Consider the following 19,478-nt stretch of genomic DNA (forward strand, 5'->3'; position numbering starts at 1 on the left):
CTTGAGCTGTAAATAAACATAATACGACCGCGCCATGAACTTGGCATAAGCCGGCCGCCCGAACAAAGCGTGATATGGACTCTTGATTTTTACCACCTCAAAAGTTAACTTTTCTGCCCTAGAATCATGCTCGTCTCCAAAGGCCACCTCTAGCTCAATCTTTCCCACAGGATACGCCGATTTACCAGGCACCACTCCATGGAAGACGGTGTTGGAAGTCTTTAAATTCTTGTCAGTTAAGCCCATGCGCTGAAAGGTCTCGTAATAGAGGATGTTGATGCTGCTACCTCCATCCATGAGCACCTTAGTAAATTTATAACCACCAACCTGTGGTGCCACTACCAAGGCCAGTTGACCCGGATTATCAACCCGGGGGGGTGATCCTCCCTGCTCCAGACAATAGGCTGTTCCGACCACCTCAAGTAACGAGGGACTGCCGGCTCAACAGAATTCACAGCCCTCTTATGAACTTTCTGATCACGTTTACACAAACTTGTGGTGAACACGTGATACTGCCCACTGTTTAGCTGTTTTGGATGACTCTGATAACCCGACTGCTGCTACTGCTGACCTCCTTGACCAGACTGTTGTTGATTATAACCACCCTGGCTTCCCTGAAAGCCGGATCCTAAACCGCCGCCCGGGCCATGAAAGCCGCCAGCTCCTGAGCCGCCGCCTGGGCCTTGATTGCCATCAAACGTACTAGAATTCTTGAAAGCCTTCATGATTGCGCAATCCTTCCATAAGTGAGTCGCTGGTCGTTCCCGGGTGCCGTGTTTCGGGCAGGGCTCATTGAGTAATTGCTCAAGAGACGGGCCTGACCCGCCAAACCGGGGTGGCTTTCCTTTACGCTTCTGATTGTTACCCTGTGCATTGGCCACAAATTCCGGGTTACCATCCGCCTTACGCTTATTACCTCCTTGACTCGCCGGGTTATGCTGCTGACCCTTTCCATTGCCGTTCTTCTTTCCCTTCCCTGTCTTTTCCTCATCAGACGCGGGATCCTTGGTACTAACAGAATCGGCATACTTGACTAAAGCCGCCATTAGCGTCCCCATATCGTTGCAATCACGCTTAAGGCGCCCAGTTTCTGTCTCAGAGGCTCAAAACGGCAATTCTTCTCCAGCATGAGAACTGCTGAGCCGGCATCCATCTTGTCAGACGAATGTATTATATCTTTGACCCGGCGTACCCAATGAGTCGTAGATTCACCTTCCTCCTGCTTACAATTTGTCAGGTCCACAATCGACATAGACTGCTTGCAAGTGTCCTTGAAGTTCTGGATGAAACGGGCCTTTAGCTCCGCCCATGAACCAATGGAATTGGGTGGCAAACCCTTTAACCAAGAATGGGTCGTTCCGTCCAACATCATGGTGAAGTATTTATCCATCGCTTCATCGCTAACCTCCAGTAGCTCCATGGCCATCTCATAACTTTCAATCCACGCCCCAGGCTGTAAATCGGCCGTATAATTCGGCACCTTTCGAGGTCCCTTGAAATCCTTGGGCAGACGTACATTACGTAGAGCCGGTATCAGACAAGGAACTCCTCCGGTTCTAGTAGCAACACCCGCCTCAACAGAAGTCGTCGGGTAAGCCGGTGAGTCCTGTTGGGCTGCTAGCTGAGCCGCTAGCTGAGCTGCCCGCTCGTCCTCCTGACGTATCCGATCCTGAACCAGGTTATACCCGCCGGGCTGGTTCCGGCGCTGAGCGCTACTTAACAAGGCTTCTGACTCCATGTGTCTACTATAACTCGGGCTCCGGTTTTGACGAGGCGGAGCTAACCAGGGCGAAGGAGTTGAGTGAATCATGTCCCGGCTATAGGAGTAGGTCTCTTGCTGAGCCAGGGCTGTTTGGACAAGTTCCCTGATCTTCCGGGTTTCCACCGCTGTCGGATCATCACCATCTACTGGGACAGCTGCCAAACGTGCGGATGCTGCGATTAAGTTCTCCATGGGGTTGGAGAAGTGACCCTGTGGTATTGGCACATAATGGGGCGGTACCATATTGCCGTGAAGAGGCGCCGTCACCGGAGGCTGGACTGGGCCTCCCGCTCCGAATGTCATAAACTGATTTGCACCTGGCGGGTTACTTGGGCTGGCCCCGGGTGTAGCGAAGAGATTCCGAGGATCATAAATCTGAGGTAGACGGGACTGAGTTTTCTGATGTCTCCTCCTCATTACCTCATTAGATGCGTTTAAGCTCAACGTGAGCTGCAAGGCCTCTGCCTGAAGTTGCTGCGCCCACATGTCCAAAGCCGCCCGTTCTATTGCTAATCTAGCGTCTTCAGCTGCTAAGGTTTCCTTGGCCCGGGCGATCTCGTCGCGAACCCGTGCCACCTCTGCCTCATGCTCAGATTGGTTCGCAGGGATGACTGTAACAGTTAACAAAGCCGTAAGCTTATCCATGAGATCCATCAGCACCTGAGCCGGTGAGCGCACAGGGCCTCCTGCCCCGGCGGCTCCTAACCCGGACGTTATCGCCGCTGAGGCCGTAGAATTTTGGCCGGGTTGAGTACCCGCCATGAAGACTCCTGCCCAGTTTGGCGACTCTGAGGGGTCCGAAATAGTGCTGCCATCGGAACAACCCCCAAGCACACCATCTTGAACTTGATACAGCGAATCTGTTGAGCCGGCGGACGAATCACCGTCAGAGAGGACGGCCGGCTCACCATCACCTTCAGATCCTTCAGGAAGTTCACCTCCGTGGATGCAACCCACAAAGGCATGCTTCACGACGGGTTGAGCTCGGGCGGGTTTCGCACGCTGAGCCGTCTCGACGGGGTCGGTGCAGCTGTCCGGCTCAGGGCCCGGCTCACCAATCCAGCCGATGAAGACGTGAATTCCGCCAAAGGGGACCCGGTATCCGTACTCTATTGAGCCGGCGTCGGGGCCCCAGCCTTCGTCGGCGATGTAGATCTTGCCGCGACGACTCTTGGTCATCCGGCCAACTGCGTATCCCTTGAGCCCTTCGAAGCTGCCCTTCAAGAACTCAAATCCACCATGCGCTGGCCCCACGATGGGCGCCAACTGTCGTGGAATTGTCACGGCAGATGTCCTCTTGCAAGGACTTAATCGTGGATCCATCGCAGCTAGGAAGCTTGAAGGGGTTAATCGGGACAAAGGACACGCGAGGTTTATACTAGTTCAGCCCCTTACGGTGAAGGAAGGCCTACGTCTAGTTGGGTTGGAATTGCTTGAGGTTTCGATGACCAGGGAGCGAGATACGCTATGCCCGGTTCTCGATTTGTTGTTTCTTACCCTAAGCCGCCAGCGGGTCGTCCCCTTATATACACGGGTCGACGCCCTACGGCTTACAGAGTCCCGGCCGGCTCATAAACAGTGTCCGGCTCGGTGACGAGTTACTTCTACCTTACAATACAAGTCACGCCCTCATGGCGGTTTATCACCATGGGCCATAAATCGCATGTGGGCCTTTAGACCCTTTACTGAACCGCCATCTTCACGTCTTGGTCTTGAGCTTCAGATGGGCTTCTCTTTGCGTAACCCAGCCCCTCCTGGGCAGCCTACATAAATAGTTATATCCCCAACAGCATGGGTTAGCCGAAAGCATTAATGACAATATTAATTTCCAAATTCAGTCTCGATTTTGATGGAAACCTGGGTGCGCTCTCATCCAATCTCAACCCATCTAAATCATAGAGCTTTTTCTTAGGCGCCCTATGCACCTGGACAGAGGGAGTAACATAATCATATATTCATATACAAAACAAATATTGAAGTTACACCTTTACAAATGTATCAATATCTTAAACACAATGCATTCTATGATGAAATGGGGAAAGAGGAGTATGGAAATATGTGCATAAGATTAAAAAAAGATATCAACACCTTCCTTACATTGAACATAAAAATGGTGTCCTCTATTTTGCGAGGTACTAGTTGCTTTAAAATAAATAAGCAACTTGCTCTTCAAGATTTCTACATTTTAATTTTATTTTATGGACTGTATCAACTTATCCTATATATATGACTTGATTGGTGATTTCACTAACATATTTCTTCCAATGTTCAAACATGTCACCTCAGCATGCAAACGTGCATGAAAAAACGCTTTCAACATGCAACCATGCATGAGAAGAGTCTTATCATTTAATTATGCTACTTCTATTCAATATTTTTATATAACTATGCATTAATAATCAATTATGATAAATATATCTATTTTCAGTTTTGTTTTTCGCATTATCAATCCAAATATTCATGCTCGATACGAGCAAATGTCATTACCATATTGTAGCCGATACACGCAGGATCGTGTGGAGGTAATCATCTGGTTAATTTGAATAGGTCTCGACGCTTATTTCTCAACGTACTCATCATTCGTCAACTCAATCTAATTAACCAATGGTTGACATTTGCTTAATCATTTAGGTATACATACAGCTCACCTTGGGAGAGGCTTAAACTAATTGAGGGATCGATCAGCCATGACAGTGACTCGTGAGTCAACATGCAATGCTTGCAGTATCGATTAGATAATACTTTGTAAATATAATTGAGTAGATAAGAGTGTAGCACTGCTGTAACATTACCAAGTGCTAATATTTTAAAGACAAATGGATAGTATTTTATTCAGTCAAATAGGAAGGTAACCCCCGAAATCCGTTGGTGATCCCCGGAGCACGCGCTCCTGTATGCGAAAAATATATTTTAAAGTGTGAAAAACTTCCAAACAAAAATTTGGCGCATACATCTTAATATTATATATGTACACGTCAAGTTTCGGAGAAAACCGATATTTTTGTGACTTGTGTAAAGAAAACAAAAGGATGTCTTGTAAAAAGCATTTTTTTAAATTGGATTTTGCCTTTTTCACACGCGACACATAAGTTGTCCGTTTTTCGCGAAACAACTTTGTGAGCATGTACAATATCAAGATGTACGTGTCAAGTTTTTATCTAGAATTTTTTGACATTTTAAAATATGTTTAAAACACATTTTAAAAACCAGGAATGCGCACTCTCATGTGCCAAAACGCCACTCTTACTAAACCCCAGTATACTACTACGTACTCGATGGGAGAATAATTCAAAAAATAACAGACTGAAAGAGCACGTTAAAAAAAGATAAGCATTATGTGGACAAGTAGCCTCCCAAGCCCCAGTAAAGCCAAATTAACAAATTGTCCAGCCTCAAGACATCTTATCTGCTGTCTTCAGAAGTCTTTTTTTTCTGCAAGGGATGATGGGTTGCCTACTGCTGTTTTCCCGGTGACACAACCTTTATTGTAGGTTCGAACGGTCTTATTTGGAGAAGTTTTCTGCAGAGTGGCCTTGTGTTAGACTATGACTTAAGACCAAAACTAGATGTATAGTACTCCCTTCGTAAACTAATATAAGAATGTTTAGAATACTAAACTAGTGATCTAAACACTTTTATATTAGTTTACAGAGGGAGTATTTATTTGCGAACGAAGGAAGTACATCCATATGTAACACGACTTATATTTATGGACGGAGAGAGAGTAGAGTGCATGAACGTGGACGGTTCAAATGTGAGCCGAGGAGACTGCAGACTGGACAGCGTGCAAACCGGACGGCTGGCATGCCGCTGGTCGCAAGTGGGGCGGCGCCTTCATTTTTAATTCCGTCACAGTGAACCTGACTGACAATCATATCACATAAGTACTACTTAATTACCTCTATGATTGTTTGATGATATACTAATGTTGTATACATACATATTATTTTATTCAGTCCAATAGGAAGATGGCCCCCAGTATTCTCCTACGTACTCAATGGGAGAACAATTCAGAAAATAACAGACGGAAAGAGCAAAGATGAGCACTATGTGGACAAGTAGCCTCCCAAGCCCGGCCCAGTCAAGCCAAACTAACAAATTGTCGGGCCTCAAGACATCTTACCTGTTGCCTTCAGAAGTCTTTCTTCTTCTTTTTCCAAGGGATGATGGGTTACCTACTGCAGTTTTTACGGTCTTATTTGAAGAAGTTTTGTGCAGAGTCGCCTTGAGTTAGACTATAACTCAAGATCAAAACTAGATGTATACTTATTCGTGAACGAAACAGAGGAAATACATCCATGTATAGCCCATATTAAAATCTAAAAAATTATATTTATGAACAGAGAGAGTAGGGTGCATGAACGTGGACGGTTCAAGTGTGAGCCGAGGAGACTGCAGACTGACAGGGTGCAGACCGGACGGCTGGCATGGTCGCAAGTGGGGCGGCGCGTTCATTTTTATTTTCATCATAGTGAATGTGACTGACAATCATATCACAGAAGTACTTAATTACCTCTATGATTGTTTTCCTCTATAGTCACCCTGCCTTCATTTGGATGGTGTATGAATGACTGAACTAAAATCAAACTTGATGCATTTTTTAACCCAACCAAAGCAAGTCCAATTAAGATGAAATTTGACAGAGAGGGTGTAGGCATGGTGCACGATTTATAGAGAAATATGGGACATTTATTGAGGTGGGAAAGAATGCATCTTGCAAAATGAAAGGAAGAAGAAGGGGGGAGGAGGTGATGATTCAAGATCATACATGGAGCAAGCAACAAACATGATGCAGGGCCATGCACATGATGAACTTGGAAACAACATGGACGACACAATGCTATAATATGATGCATCAAGCAAAAGATGGCATAAAGCAAAATGCTAAAGATGGCATGGAATGCAATAAGTAAAACAACAAAGCAAAACAAATGAAGCCAACAATGATGGGACCCACATGGAATTAGATCAAGACCAAGTTGGATATATGTTACAACATGGGAAGGACTACATATGGGGTGTTACATTCACCGGTAGCTTACCGAAAAAGGCTTTCGCCCCGCTTTATATATAAAGCATCAACCACACATTACAGCCATCACCACAACAAAGAAGGAAAAGAAGAGGACAGTGGTTGGATTCACCGGTAGCTTTAGTTTTTTGTTATCTTGTGAACCAACCTGTGGTTGGATGGTTAGAGGACAGTGGTATTCCCAGCCGACCAGGGTTCAAGTCCTGGTGCTCGCATTATTTTCTGGATTTATTTCAGGATTTCTGGCGATGCACTTTCAGTGGGAGGAGACGTTGCATGATATGCCGGCTCAGTCTATCGAAGATGTTCATAGGAGTAGGGTGTGTGTGTGTGCCTTCACAGGGATGAATGTATGTGCGTATGTATGAGCGCTTGCGTCTGTACTATGTTAAAAAAAAGGTTTTCGTTTTCGTTATCTTTGTCTTTTTCGTTTTCTTTGTTTGGTTTTGCCCTTTCGGCATGGCGTTGTTTTCCTGCTTAATCAACAGAATACAGCGGCCTTTTCGTCAAACAAATGGATAAGTATCCCAACTGGATTTGTTCGGAAAAAATAAAACGGTACGTACACCGCATTAACTTAACTAATTTCAAACCTTTTTCCAAGCGGAGTATCCAAATGCAATGCACGCCGCCGGCCGGGCATCAGTTGACTTGACCTCGACCATGTGGCTCCATCGTCCCGTCTATAATCCCTCGATCGATCTTCTTGCCGTAGCAGCTAGAACCTAGCTAGGAGAGCATGGCACTCCCTAAGCTCCTCCTGCTTCTCTTCGTCGGCGGTGCACTGTCACTCACCTTCTTCTCCGGTTCAGGTAATCACAACCACGCACTGAAGCAGCAGCTGTGTTAATTAGCTAACCTTTCGGCCGTACATTGCATTGCAGCAGAGGCCGGCGAGGTGGGCGTGTGCTACGGGATGATGGGCGACAACCTGCCGCAGCCGCCGGCGGTGGTGCAGCTGCTGAAGCAGCACGGCATCACGATGGTGAGGCTGTACGACGCCGACGCCGGAGGGCTGCGCGCGCTGGCCAACACCGGCATCAAGGTGGGGGTGTCCCTGCCCAACGACAACATACCGGACGCGGCGAGCAGCATGTCGTACGCGGTGCGGTGGGTGCAGAGCAACGTGCAGGCGTACCCGGGCACGTGGATCGACAGCGTGGCCGTCGGGAACGAGGTGTTCCACCAGGCGCCATGGCTGACCCACCAGCTCCTCCCGGCCATGAAGAACATCCAGGCGGCGCTGGCCGGGGCCGGCCTGGGCGACGCGGTGAAGGTGGTGACGCCGATCGCGCTGGACGCGCTCAAGGTGCCGTCGTTCCCGCCGTCCGTGGGCGAGTTCCGGGACGACATCGCGTGGTCGGTGATGCGGCCCATGGTGGATTTCCTGGAGCAGACCGGCTCCTACCTCACCTTCAACATCTACCCCTACTTCGCCTACAAGTACGATTCTCACGTCGACCCCGACTTCGCCTTCTTCCGCCCCAACAACGGCCAGCACGACCCGGGCACCGGCCTCACCTACTTCAACCTGTTCGACGCCATGGTCGACGCCGTGTTCCATGCCGTGGAGAAGCTGGGAAACTCCGGCGAGCATACTCATGGTAATGGCAGGACGCGTCGACGTGTTGCCTCGTTGATGAGGGTTCCAGAGTCGGGTGCCCCGGGCGGCAAAGGCAAAACGGGGGTGGCCTCGAACTCGAAGCTGGACGGCTCGGCTTCGACGGAGAACGCCCAGGCGTACAACTCCAACCTCATCCGCAAGGTCCTGAGCGGCGCCGGCACGCCGTACAACCCCGACGCGGACATCTCCGTCTACATCTTCTCCCTCTTCAACGAGAACCTCAAGCCGGGCGACGACGACGAGCGCAACTTCGGCCTCTTCTACCCCAACGGCACGCAGGTGTACGACGTGAACTTCACCCGCCCCGGCCCCGGCCCCGGCCCCGGGGGGCCAAGCTGGTGCGTGGCGAACGCGGCGGTCGGGGACCGGAGGCTCCAGGACGCGCTGGACTACGCGTGCGGGAACGGGGCGGACTGCAGCGGCATCCAGGCCGGCGGGTGGTGCTTCGAGCCCAACACCAGGGTCGCGCACGCCTCATACGCGTTCAACGACTACTACCAGCGCAACGGCCGGTCCGTCCAGTCGTGTGACTTCGGCGGCTGCGGCTCCGTCGTCTACCAGCAGCCAAGTGAGTTCACTTCACCCTCCGCAAGCTAGCTAGCTAGCTATTCTTCCGTCGTCAACATGTTATCCCTTTTTGTTTGATTTGATTTGATGGTGCTTAATTATTCAACTGTTGGCAGGCTTCGGCAACTGCGTGCTGCCACAATGGCGTAATGGACTCAAGAGGTTGGGAGGAGGACCAAACACGGGGCCGCCCTACGTGCACCTCGCTCAGGGATAGCCATAGCAGCTTGTGCCTGCTCTAAAGAAGCTCTAGCATTGCGATGCACTCCGTGTAGTAGTACTACTTGGGAATCCCGTACTACTTCCGTCCTGGTTTATCCCTGTAATATTTTGTGATAAATAACAAAAGGTGTGTCTAGAGCACATCTAGATGTGCTTTAGTTATTGCACATCTAAATAAGTGAATCAAGTATAAAGAAAAAAAGAAAAAAGAGAAAGAAAATATTCACACGAATCTCAATGTAAAATCAATGATATGACTTAGATGTGCAATACTTATGGCACATCTAGATATGTTTTAGCAAAACTGAATAACAAAATGTTAGTGCATATCATAAGAAAACAGCATCATTGAAAACTATGTTCAAATACGAATCCAACGATATAGTAATTTTTTTGGCATGCATTAACATTCATCAGTTAAACCTATGATTAAATTTTGGCACGAAACACAAGGAGGACTAATAAATCAAAGGTATAACAAATAAGTAATACGCTGGAGCGAAATGCATTATCGGTCACTGAGTTCATCTCGCACATGGAGTGAAATGCATTATCGGTCACTGAGTTTATCTCGCACATTCACTTTGAACACTGTACGTTATGATCGTTGAAGCCGGACGCAGATTCAACGTGGATTACTGTGTGTTTGGAACCAATACCACACTGATACAATGGAGGAACAATGAACCACATTTGTTTAGGTCCAACACTTTTATCATGTCACATGGGCTGAGGTCGAGTGGAGTCAATGGCCATCAAACTGGGACCGGGTCCGTGGACACTGTCCATGTGCAAGCCCAGTTGGAAGATGAGATGTACACGCATGACCCGTGAACCAACATATTGATGATAAATGTCCCACCGCCCACTTAACGTGCCAGTGTTTGTATGCGAAAACTCAATTTTCTCAACATTGTGTATATATAGCCACCCTCCCTCCTCCGTGAATCCTTAATTCCTCTCCTTCCATTCATTCTTCTTTAGTTTTTTTTCTCTATCAATAACCCGGTCGAAGAGTAATGACCAATCATACATCTGTAACACATTGTATGGCCCAAAATGGGCCATGTTCTTCTACCTTTTTCACGTAGTTAATGGCTATTCACAAGTACCACTTTAATCCAAAGAGGAGTTTGAACCAATGTTCCATTTTCTGTCTTAGTGAGTCCCAATTTGACACTAAAAGTATCTTGATTTTTTCCCATTAAACTAAGGCTTTTTATGCGAATAATACGTATTTGAAATCTCTTAAGTCTAGTTACATATCGATTAACTTGTACTCCCTCTGTAAACTAATATAACCTCCTTTAGATCTCTCCTTTAGTTCACAGAGGGAGTACTTTTTATAGCTACGACTATCTATGATATAATTGCATATAAGCATAGTGTATGTTGTGTCTAATTGTTTTTTGAAATAACAGAATTCCTACATTCATTAAGAAGAAAAGTGTTGCTCGGTTAATTAGGAAACACCGAAACCAGATTGCCTAGTTAATTATGAAAAAACGGTCGGAAAACCATCACAACCGCCGAGCGGCACACATAAGATACCCCACACACACCACATCAAAGATAAACTCGTCGAGACAATACACCAGCGTCATCGCCATCACTCCTCCCATAGATGGGCCATCTCTAAACCGTGAGCAAACGACTCCGATTTTGCCTTAGGTGATCGTCCACTCAACCCACACCGAATAGGTCGTCTGGAGCTGTGTGAAAATTTGCGCCAAAACTCAGCCACCTACGAGTAGATAGCGCAATTCCGACTCTGATGGGGAGCTACAAAGGAGAACTAGGCACGATTGGCGCCGCAAAAGATCACTGAACAGACCACCCACTTCCTGTCATCGTACGTCACAAGGACCCGCCACCGTAGCTTTGAATTCACGGCAACAAACTAGCCAAGGCAATCTTGCGTACATGTCAAAGAAGAGCCGACTACCTCAACCACTGCCACATCGTCGAATTTCTCCCTCCATCATCAGTGGCTACCTCAACATGGTTAGTGTCTATAAACTTTAATCTAAGTGCATCTGTTGCTAATACTCTAAAAAATGTTATCCAGTATTGGTGTCAAAGATATATCAAGTAAAATAGAGCATTGCATTAGGCATGAGTACATGATGTTGATAATATATTGTCTTTATCCCGTGTTCATCACCGGGACAACTACTGAACTATCTTTTTTATTGTTAGTGGCAGCAATATAATACAATACAATACAAGCATTTTCCACTTCTATCACAACAGTGGATTATTTGTAAGGTTGAAATCATCTGACATACACAACTCCCTCTTAGAGATTGTTCACCTCAACATGGTCCACGTAAGACTAATAGATCGGAGAACATATATGTCTATAAATTATGCAGCAAAGACTTCATATGAATCCCTTAACAAACATGTATAGATCTGATAATAAAGTGACAATTCATCACACTGCACCGAACACACCTAAAAAATTACATCGTATGGTTTACAATCGTGTAGGGAAACTTATGCGATCATTGTATTAAAGAACAAGAGATATATTGCCATCTACCTACTTCTATGGACCCATAGTCCAAAGAGTACCACTTACACATAGACATGGTGGGAGAAAGGTTGATGTAGATGATCTTCAAGATGAATTCCACCTATGGTAGTCAAGGAAATATGCCCTAGAGGCAATAATAAAGTTATTATTTATTTCCTTATATCATGATAAATGTTTCTTATTCATGCTAGAATTGTATTAACCGGAAACTTATTACATGTGTGAATACATAGACAAACAGAGTGTCACTAGTATACCTCTACTTGATTAGCTCGTTGATCAAAGATGGTTATGTTTCCTAACCATAGACATGAGTTGTCATTTGGTTAACAGGATCACATCATTACGAGAATGATGTGATTGACATGACCCATTCCATTAGCTTAGCACTTGATCGTTTAGTTTGTTGCTATTGCTTTCTTCATAACTTATACATGTTCCTATGACTATGAGATTATGCAACTCCCGATTACTGGAGGAACACTTTGTGTGCTACCAAATGTCACAACGTAACTGGGTGATTATAAAGGTGCTCTACAGGTGTCTCCGATGGTACTTGTTGAGTTGGCATAGATCGAGATTATGATTTGTCACTCCGATTGTCGGAGAGGTATCTCTGGGCCCTCTTGGTAATGCACATCACTATAAGCCTTGCAAGCATTGTAACTAATGAGTTAGTGAAGGAAATATGCCCTAGAGGCAATAATAAAGTTATTATTTATTTCCTTATATCATGATAAATGTTTATTATTCATGCTAGAATTGTATTAACCGGAAACATAATACTTGTGTGAATACATAGACAAACTAAACGTCACTGGTGTGCCTCTACTTGACTAGCTCATTAATCAAACATGGTTATGTTTCCTAACCATAGACATGTGTTGTCATTTGATTAACGGGATCACATCATTAGGAGAATGATGTGATTGACATGACCCATTCCATTAGCTTAGCACCCGATCGTTTAGTATGTTGCTATTGCTTTCTTCATGACTTATACATGTTCCTATGACTATGAGATTATGCAACTCCCGTTTGCCGGAGGAACACCTTGTGTGCTACCAAACGTCACAACGTAACTGAGTGATTATAAAGGAGCTCTACAGGTGTCTCCAAAGGTTCATGTTGGGTTGGCGTATTTCGAGATTAGGATTTGTCACTCTGATTGTCGGAGAGGTATCTCTGGGCCCTCTCGGTAATGCACATCACATAAGCCTTGCAAGCATTGCAACTAATGAGTTAGTTGTGAGATGATGTATTACAGAACGAGTAAAGAGACTTGCCGGTAACGAGATTGAACTAGGTATTAAGATAACGACGATCGAATCTCGGGCAAGTGACATACCGATGACAAAGGGAATAAAGTATGTTGTTATGCGGTCTGACCGATAAAAGATCTTCGTAGAATATGTGGGAGCCAATATGAGCATCCAGGTTCCGCTATTGGTTATTGACCGGAGACATGTCTCGGTCATGTCTACATTGTTCTCGAACCCGTAGGGTCCGCATGCTTAACGTTACGATGACAGTTTCATTATGAGTTTATATATTTTGATGTACCAAAGTTTGTTCGGAGTCCCGGATGTGATCACGGACATGACGAGGAGTCTTGAAATGGTCGAGACATAAAGATTGATATATTGGTCGACTATATTCGGACACCGGAAGTGTTCCGGGTGATTTCGGAGAAAACCGGAGTGCCGGAGGGTTACCGGACCCCCCCCCCGGGAGAAGTAATGGGCTTTATGGGCCCTAGTGGAGAGAGAGAGGCGGCCAGGGTGGGCCGCGCACCCCCTCCCCCTCTGGTCCGAATTGGACTAGGAGAGGGGGCCGGCGCCCCCCTTTCCTTCTCCCTCTCCCCCTTCCTTTCCCCCTCCTAGTAGGAGTAGGAAAGAGGGGAGTCCTACTCCTACTAGGAGGAGGACTCCTCCTCCTTGGCGCGCCCTAGGGCCGGCCGGCCTCCCCCTTGCTCCTTTATATACGGGGGCAGGGGGCACCTCTAGACACACAAGTTGATCCACATGATCGTTTTCTTAGCCGTGTGCGGTGCCCCCTTCCACCATACTCCTTGATAATATTGTAGCGGTGCTTAGGCGAAGCCCTGCGACGATAGAACATCAAGATCGTCACCACGCCGTCGTGCTGACGGAACTCTTCCCCGACACTTTGCTGGATCGGAGTCCGGGGATCGTCATCGAGCTGAACGTGTGCTAAAACTCGGAGGTGCCGTGGTTTCGGTGCTTGATCGGTCGGGCCGTGAAGACGTACGACTACATCAACCGCGTTGTCATAACGCTTCCGCTGTTGGTCTACAAGGGTACGTAGACTACACTCTCCCCTCTCGTTGCTATGCATCACCATGATCTTGCGTGTGCGTAGGAAATTTTTTGAAATTACTACATTCTCCAACAGTGGTATCAGAGCCTAGGTTTTATGTGTTGATGTTGTGCACGAGTAGAACACAAGTGAGTTGTGGGCGATATAAGTCATACTGCTTACCAGTATGTCATACTTTGGTTCGGCGGTATTGTTGGATGAAGCGGCCCGGACCGACATTACGCGTACGCTTACGCGAGACTGGTTCTACCGACGTACTTTGCACACAGGTGGCTGGCGGGTGTCAGTTTCTCCAACTTGTGTTGAACCGAGTGTGGCTGCGCCCGGTCCTTGCGAAGGTTAAAACAGCTCCAACTTGACAAACTATCGTTGTGGTTTTGATGCGTAGGTAAGATTGGTTCTTGCTTAAGCCCGTAGCAGCCACGTAAAACTTGCAACAACAAAGTAGAGGACGTCTAACTTGTTTTTGCAGGGCATGTTTTGATGTGATATGGTCAAGACATGATGCTAAATTTTATTGTATGAGATGATCATGTTTTGTAACCGAGTTATCGGCAACTGGCAGGAGCCATATGGTTGTCGCTTTATTGTATGCAATGCAATCGCCCTGTAATGCTTTACTTTATCACTAAGCGGTAGCGATAGTCGTAGAAGCATAAGATTGGCGAGACGACAACGATGCTACGATGGAGATCAAGGTGTCGCGCCAGTGACGATGGTGATCATGACAATGCTTCGAAGATGGAGATCACAAGCACAAGATGATGATGACCATATCATATCACTTATAATGATTGCATGTGATGTTTATATTTTATGCATCTTATCTTGCTTTGATTGATGGTAGCATTTTAAGATGATCTCTCACTAATTATCAAGAAGTATTCTCCCTGAGTATGCACCGTTGCGAAAGTTCTTCGTTCTGAGACACCACGTGATGATCGGGTGTGATAGGCTCTATGTTCAAATACAACGGGTGCAAAACAGTTGCACACGCGGAATACTTAGGTTATACTTGATGAGCCAAGCATATACAGATATGGCCTCGGAACACGGAGACCGAAAGGTCGAGCGTGAATCATATAGTAGATATGATCAACATAGTGATGTTCACCAATGAAACTACTCCATCTCACGTGATGATCGGACATGGTTTAGTTGATTTGGATCACGTGATCACTTAGAGGATTACAGGGATGTCTATCTAAGTGGGAGTTCTTTAGTAATATGATTAATTGAACTTAAATTTATCATGAACTTAGTACCTGATAGTATCTTGCTTGTTTATGTTTGATTGTAGATAGATGGCCCGTGTTGTTGTTCCATTGAATTTTAATGCGTTCCTTGAGAAAGCAAAGTTGAAAGATGATGGTAGCAATTACACGGACTGGGTCCGTAACTTGAGGATTATCCTCATTGCTGCACATAAGAATTACGTCCTGGAAGCACCGCTGGGTGCCAGGCCTACTGCTGGAGCAACACCAGATGTTATGAACGTCTGGCAGAGCAAAGCTGATGACTAATCGATAGTTCAGTGTGCCATGCTTTACGGCTTAGAATCGGGACTTCAACGACGTTTTGAACGGCATGGAGCATATGAGATGTTCCAGGAGTTGAAGTTAATATTTCAAGCAAATGCCCGGATTGAGAGATCTGAAGTCTCCAATAAGTTCTATAGCTGCAAGATGGAGGAGAACAGTTCTGTCAGTGAGCATATACTCAAGATGTCTGGGTATAATAATCACTTGATTCAATTGGGAGTTAATCTTCCAGATGATTGCGTCATTGACAAAATTCTCCAATCACTTCCACCTAGCTACAAGAGCTTCGTGATGAACTATAATATGCAAGGGATGAATAAGACAATTCCCGAGCTCTTCGCAATGCTGAAAGCTGCGGAGGTAGAAATCAAGAAGGAGCATCAAGTGTTGATGGTCAACAAGACCACTAGTTTCAAGAAAAAGGGCAAAGGGAAGAAGAAGGGGAACTTCAAAAAGAACAACAAGCAAGTTGCTGCTCAGGAGAAGAAACCCAAATCTGGACCTAAGTCTGAAACTAAGTGCTTCTACTGCAAGCAGACTGGTCACTGGAAGCGGAACTGCCCCAAGTATTTGGCGGATAAGAAGGATGGCAAGGTGAACAAAGGTATATATGATATACATGTTATTGATGTGTACCTTACTAATACTCGCAGTAGCACCTGGGTATTTGATACTGGTTCTGTTGCTAATATTTGCAACTCGAAATAGGGACTACGGATTAAGCGAAGATTGGCTAAGGACGAGGTGACGATGCGCGTGGGAAATGGTTCCAAAGTTGATGTGATCGCGGTCGGCACGCTACCTCTACATCTACCTTCGGGATTAGTATTAGACCTAAATAATTGTTCTTTGGTGCCAGCGTTGAGCATGAACATTATATCTGGATCTTGTTTGATGCGAGATGGTTATTCATTTAAATCAGAGAATAATGGTTGTTCTATTTATATGAGTAATATCTTTTATGGTCATGCACCCTTGAAGAGTGGTCTATTCTTATTAAATCTCGATGGTAGTGACACACATATTCATAATGTTGAAGCCAAAAGATGTAGAGTTGATAATGATAGTGCAACTTATTTGTGGCACTGTCGTCTAGGTCATATCGGTGTAAAAGCGCATGAAGAAACTCCATACTGATGGACTTCTGGAACCACTTGATCATGAATCACTTGGTAATTGCGAACCATGCCTTATGGGCAAGATGACCAAAACACCATTCTCTGGTACTATGGAGAGAGCAACAGATTTGTTGGAAATCATACATACAGATGTATGTGGTCCGATGAATGTTGAGGCTCATGGCGGATATCGTTATGTTCTCACCTTCACAGATGACTTAAGCAGATATGGGTATATCTACTTAATGAAACATAAGTCTGAAACATTTGAAAAGTCACTACAAGAAATATGTCAACTTGTGACCACCACTATTGGTCACTGAATGGTCACAAATATCCATTTGTGACCTTTTTGTGACCAAAAACATAAGGTCAAAAGCTGGCCGTCATAAACTGACTATAGCGACCTTTCTTCTGGAATGGTCGAAGACGTTTATGACCAAAATACGTCTACTGTGGCGTTTTGGTCACTAGCAACCTCCCGAGGCCACGTAGGCATCCAGCGTGGCAATCTAACGTGGCACAAGATTCGGCCCGGTCCAATTCGATTTTCTACATGGGCCTAGCCAACGATTCAGCCTATTTGTGTTTTTTTCGCTACTAATTTTGGTGAACTACACGGGCCAAGACCTACAATTTGGCCTTTTTATTGTCTGGGCCATGGCCTTTTTGCACCAACAGTTTTAGTTTTCTTTTTTTAATGGGTCCATTAGTCAAACAGGTCCCAGTTGTCAGGTTTTGATAAGTGGGTCCCAGCTATTAGGCTCAGATTCTTCATATTTCAATTTGACATCATATTTGAATTTCATAGTAAGAAAATAACCAGTATTTAAATAGGCAAGCAGAAAACACACATAATAATTTAAATAACAATAGCCAGATTCACTACAAGCTCTACAAATGACACGTAATACAAGCTCTAATATATACAATGCTTTACAAGCTCTACAAATGCAAAGCTCTACAGTACTTTACAAGCTCTCTAAGTAATGTTACAAGCTCTACAAGTGTATTCTTCTTCAGCATGGAGCTCCTTCGATAGAGATCAAATGCCACAGTCAGGACTGGGCTAACAGAACGACTTCTTGCCTTCCATGATCGCCCTGTTACATGAATCATCTTAGAAGAATTAGAAAAACTGGAGCCAATATATTATGAACATTCCATTCAAAAAAAGGAGTGAAGGAGTAAAGGACAATTCTTTATAGAATGATAAACACATTTCAGCTAGTACCGAGCTTTTTTAGCCGAGCTAGTTAAAATGAGATATTCATACAAGACAATAGAGACAATATGAATATGCATGGCACAAGTGCAGGTCCTGGTTACTGGCTACACATGTAACACCAATTAAATGGATAGAACAATAACAGGAACAACTCCAGACTACACACAAAGCTCTATCCATAGTGCCAGCAATTGATAAAATCATGCACATAGTATAATTCTGACTGTAATATAACCAGAGAACTAAAGATTCTACATACTTAGAACTCCACTAATAAGTGAGAATGATCTGATTGTATGCAAACAATATTTTTTTTATTTGTTTATATTACTAAAACAGACATCTTCCTTTATGTGAAGAAGTCCGCTTCCTTCTTTAGTTAGTAGTAATCGTTCCATGCAAATTAACTGTGTGTATATGCTTGATCATGGTCTAGAGATTACATGCATAGAGGAACAGAATCCTAAACAAAATAGCATCAAATAGCGGTGGGTGCTCAACCTATTTACCATACACAAGCAACACTTAAACCATAGCATGTGCATATACTTGTGTCACATTAGGGGGTTCAGAATGTACACAGTATATTCTAATAAAAAGGATTGGGAACAGAGGAAGAGGGAGGCGGTATGGACGTGCTACCTGCTGCTGCGGTGGTGCCTCTTGGTGGTCGTGCTTGAGCTCCTCCTGATGCTGCTCACTAACCTGCGGGACAAACAAGACCATGGGTGAGCTGGAGCACATGCACATACAAGAAGTGAAGGTTAGGAGAAGAACCTTCAGGATAAACTGAAGAAGTGAGGTCTGAAAGATTCAGAGTTAACAATCAACTCTGATTCAAATTCAGAATTCAGATTAGAAAATTTACATCATGATTTCTGTTTACATTGACATTTACAATCAACGTCTCCCACAATTTCCTCGGTGCCTATAGTACCACTATGATTCATTGACATTGCCAGGGGCAAGGGAAGCACCCAGCGAGTGTTTCTAATGCAGGTTATTCTTCTAGTTCTCTAGTGTGTCAGCTACAGTATTGAGCATTTGAAAAGTGATGTACTGTATGTCTTTTGCTTCTAGTTCTTTGGTCAGTTACAGTATGGGTATTTCAAAAGTATTGTATGTCTAATAACTTCACGGAAACATGATTGTCACGCAGTCAACAGGATTGATCCTCATGCATGCGCCACATTTTTTTTTGAAAGAGAATTCACTGCGTAGTTGGAACCAAGGAAAATAAGCATATTGCCATACGAAGAGGATAACTATCCTGCAGCAGCAGCATATGATCTTATCCTATGCACATGGTAGCAACTAGCAACTAATCTTCTGCAGCCTCAAAGGACATTGTCCTAAGTCTTATCCGACTCAGGTGTATATTATGCCAAATTGCCAATACTATATTCTCATTTCTACTGGTTGCAATTGCACCAGCTGGTGACATTGTGGCAGTACACTCGTACTGCCAAAACCCACACCGATGTGATGGAGTACCAAATTAACAG

At 45.1% G+C, this 19,478-nt stretch overlaps 1 protein-coding gene across 3 annotated transcripts; it reads left to right on the top strand.

Annotated features, from left to right (window-relative positions):
- The first annotated feature begins 7,412 nt into the window (after positions 1-7,412).
- Positions 7,413-9,374, top strand: LOC147972503 (glucan endo-1,3-beta-glucosidase GV-like). Of its 3 annotated transcripts, none has more exons than XM_087521490.1 (3): positions 7,413-7,606; positions 7,682-8,986; positions 9,102-9,374. In XM_087521490.1, exons 1-3 carry the CDS (start codon positions 7,534-7,536, stop codon positions 9,200-9,202), a joined length of 1,479 nt encoding a protein of 492 aa, XP_087377616.1. In that variant the 5' UTR covers positions 7,413-7,533; the 3' UTR covers positions 9,203-9,374. The 3 variants fall into 3 exon arrangements, with proteins under 3 accessions (XP_087377616.1, XP_087377617.1, XP_087377615.1); XM_087521491.1 differs by having other exon boundaries at positions 7,422-7,600; XM_087521489.1 differs by having other exon boundaries at positions 7,423-7,606; positions 7,679-8,986.
- The last annotated feature ends 10,104 nt before the right edge of the window (positions 9,375-19,478 follow it).

The sequence above is a fragment of the Triticum urartu genome, chromosome 5A (genome assembly GCF_056163025.1).
Source record: "Triticum urartu cultivar PI428250 chromosome 5A, HENAU_Tu73, whole genome shotgun sequence".
NCBI lineage: Eukaryota > Viridiplantae > Streptophyta > Magnoliopsida > Poales > Poaceae > Triticum > Triticum urartu.

Excerpts from the sequence above, each read along its gene's own strand:
- LOC147972503 (XM_087521489.1), top strand. The coding sequence starts at position 7,534 with ATGGCACTCCCTAAGCTCCTCCTGCTTCTCTTCGTCGGCGGTGCACTG. Across the intron at positions 7,607-7,678 it reads CACCTTCTTCTCCGGTTCAG|CAGAGGCCGGCGAGGTGGGC; the intron begins GTAATCACAACC and ends ATTGCATTGCAG. Across the intron at positions 8,987-9,101 it reads CGTCGTCTACCAGCAGCCAA|GCTTCGGCAACTGCGTGCTG; the intron begins GTGAGTTCACTT and ends AACTGTTGGCAG.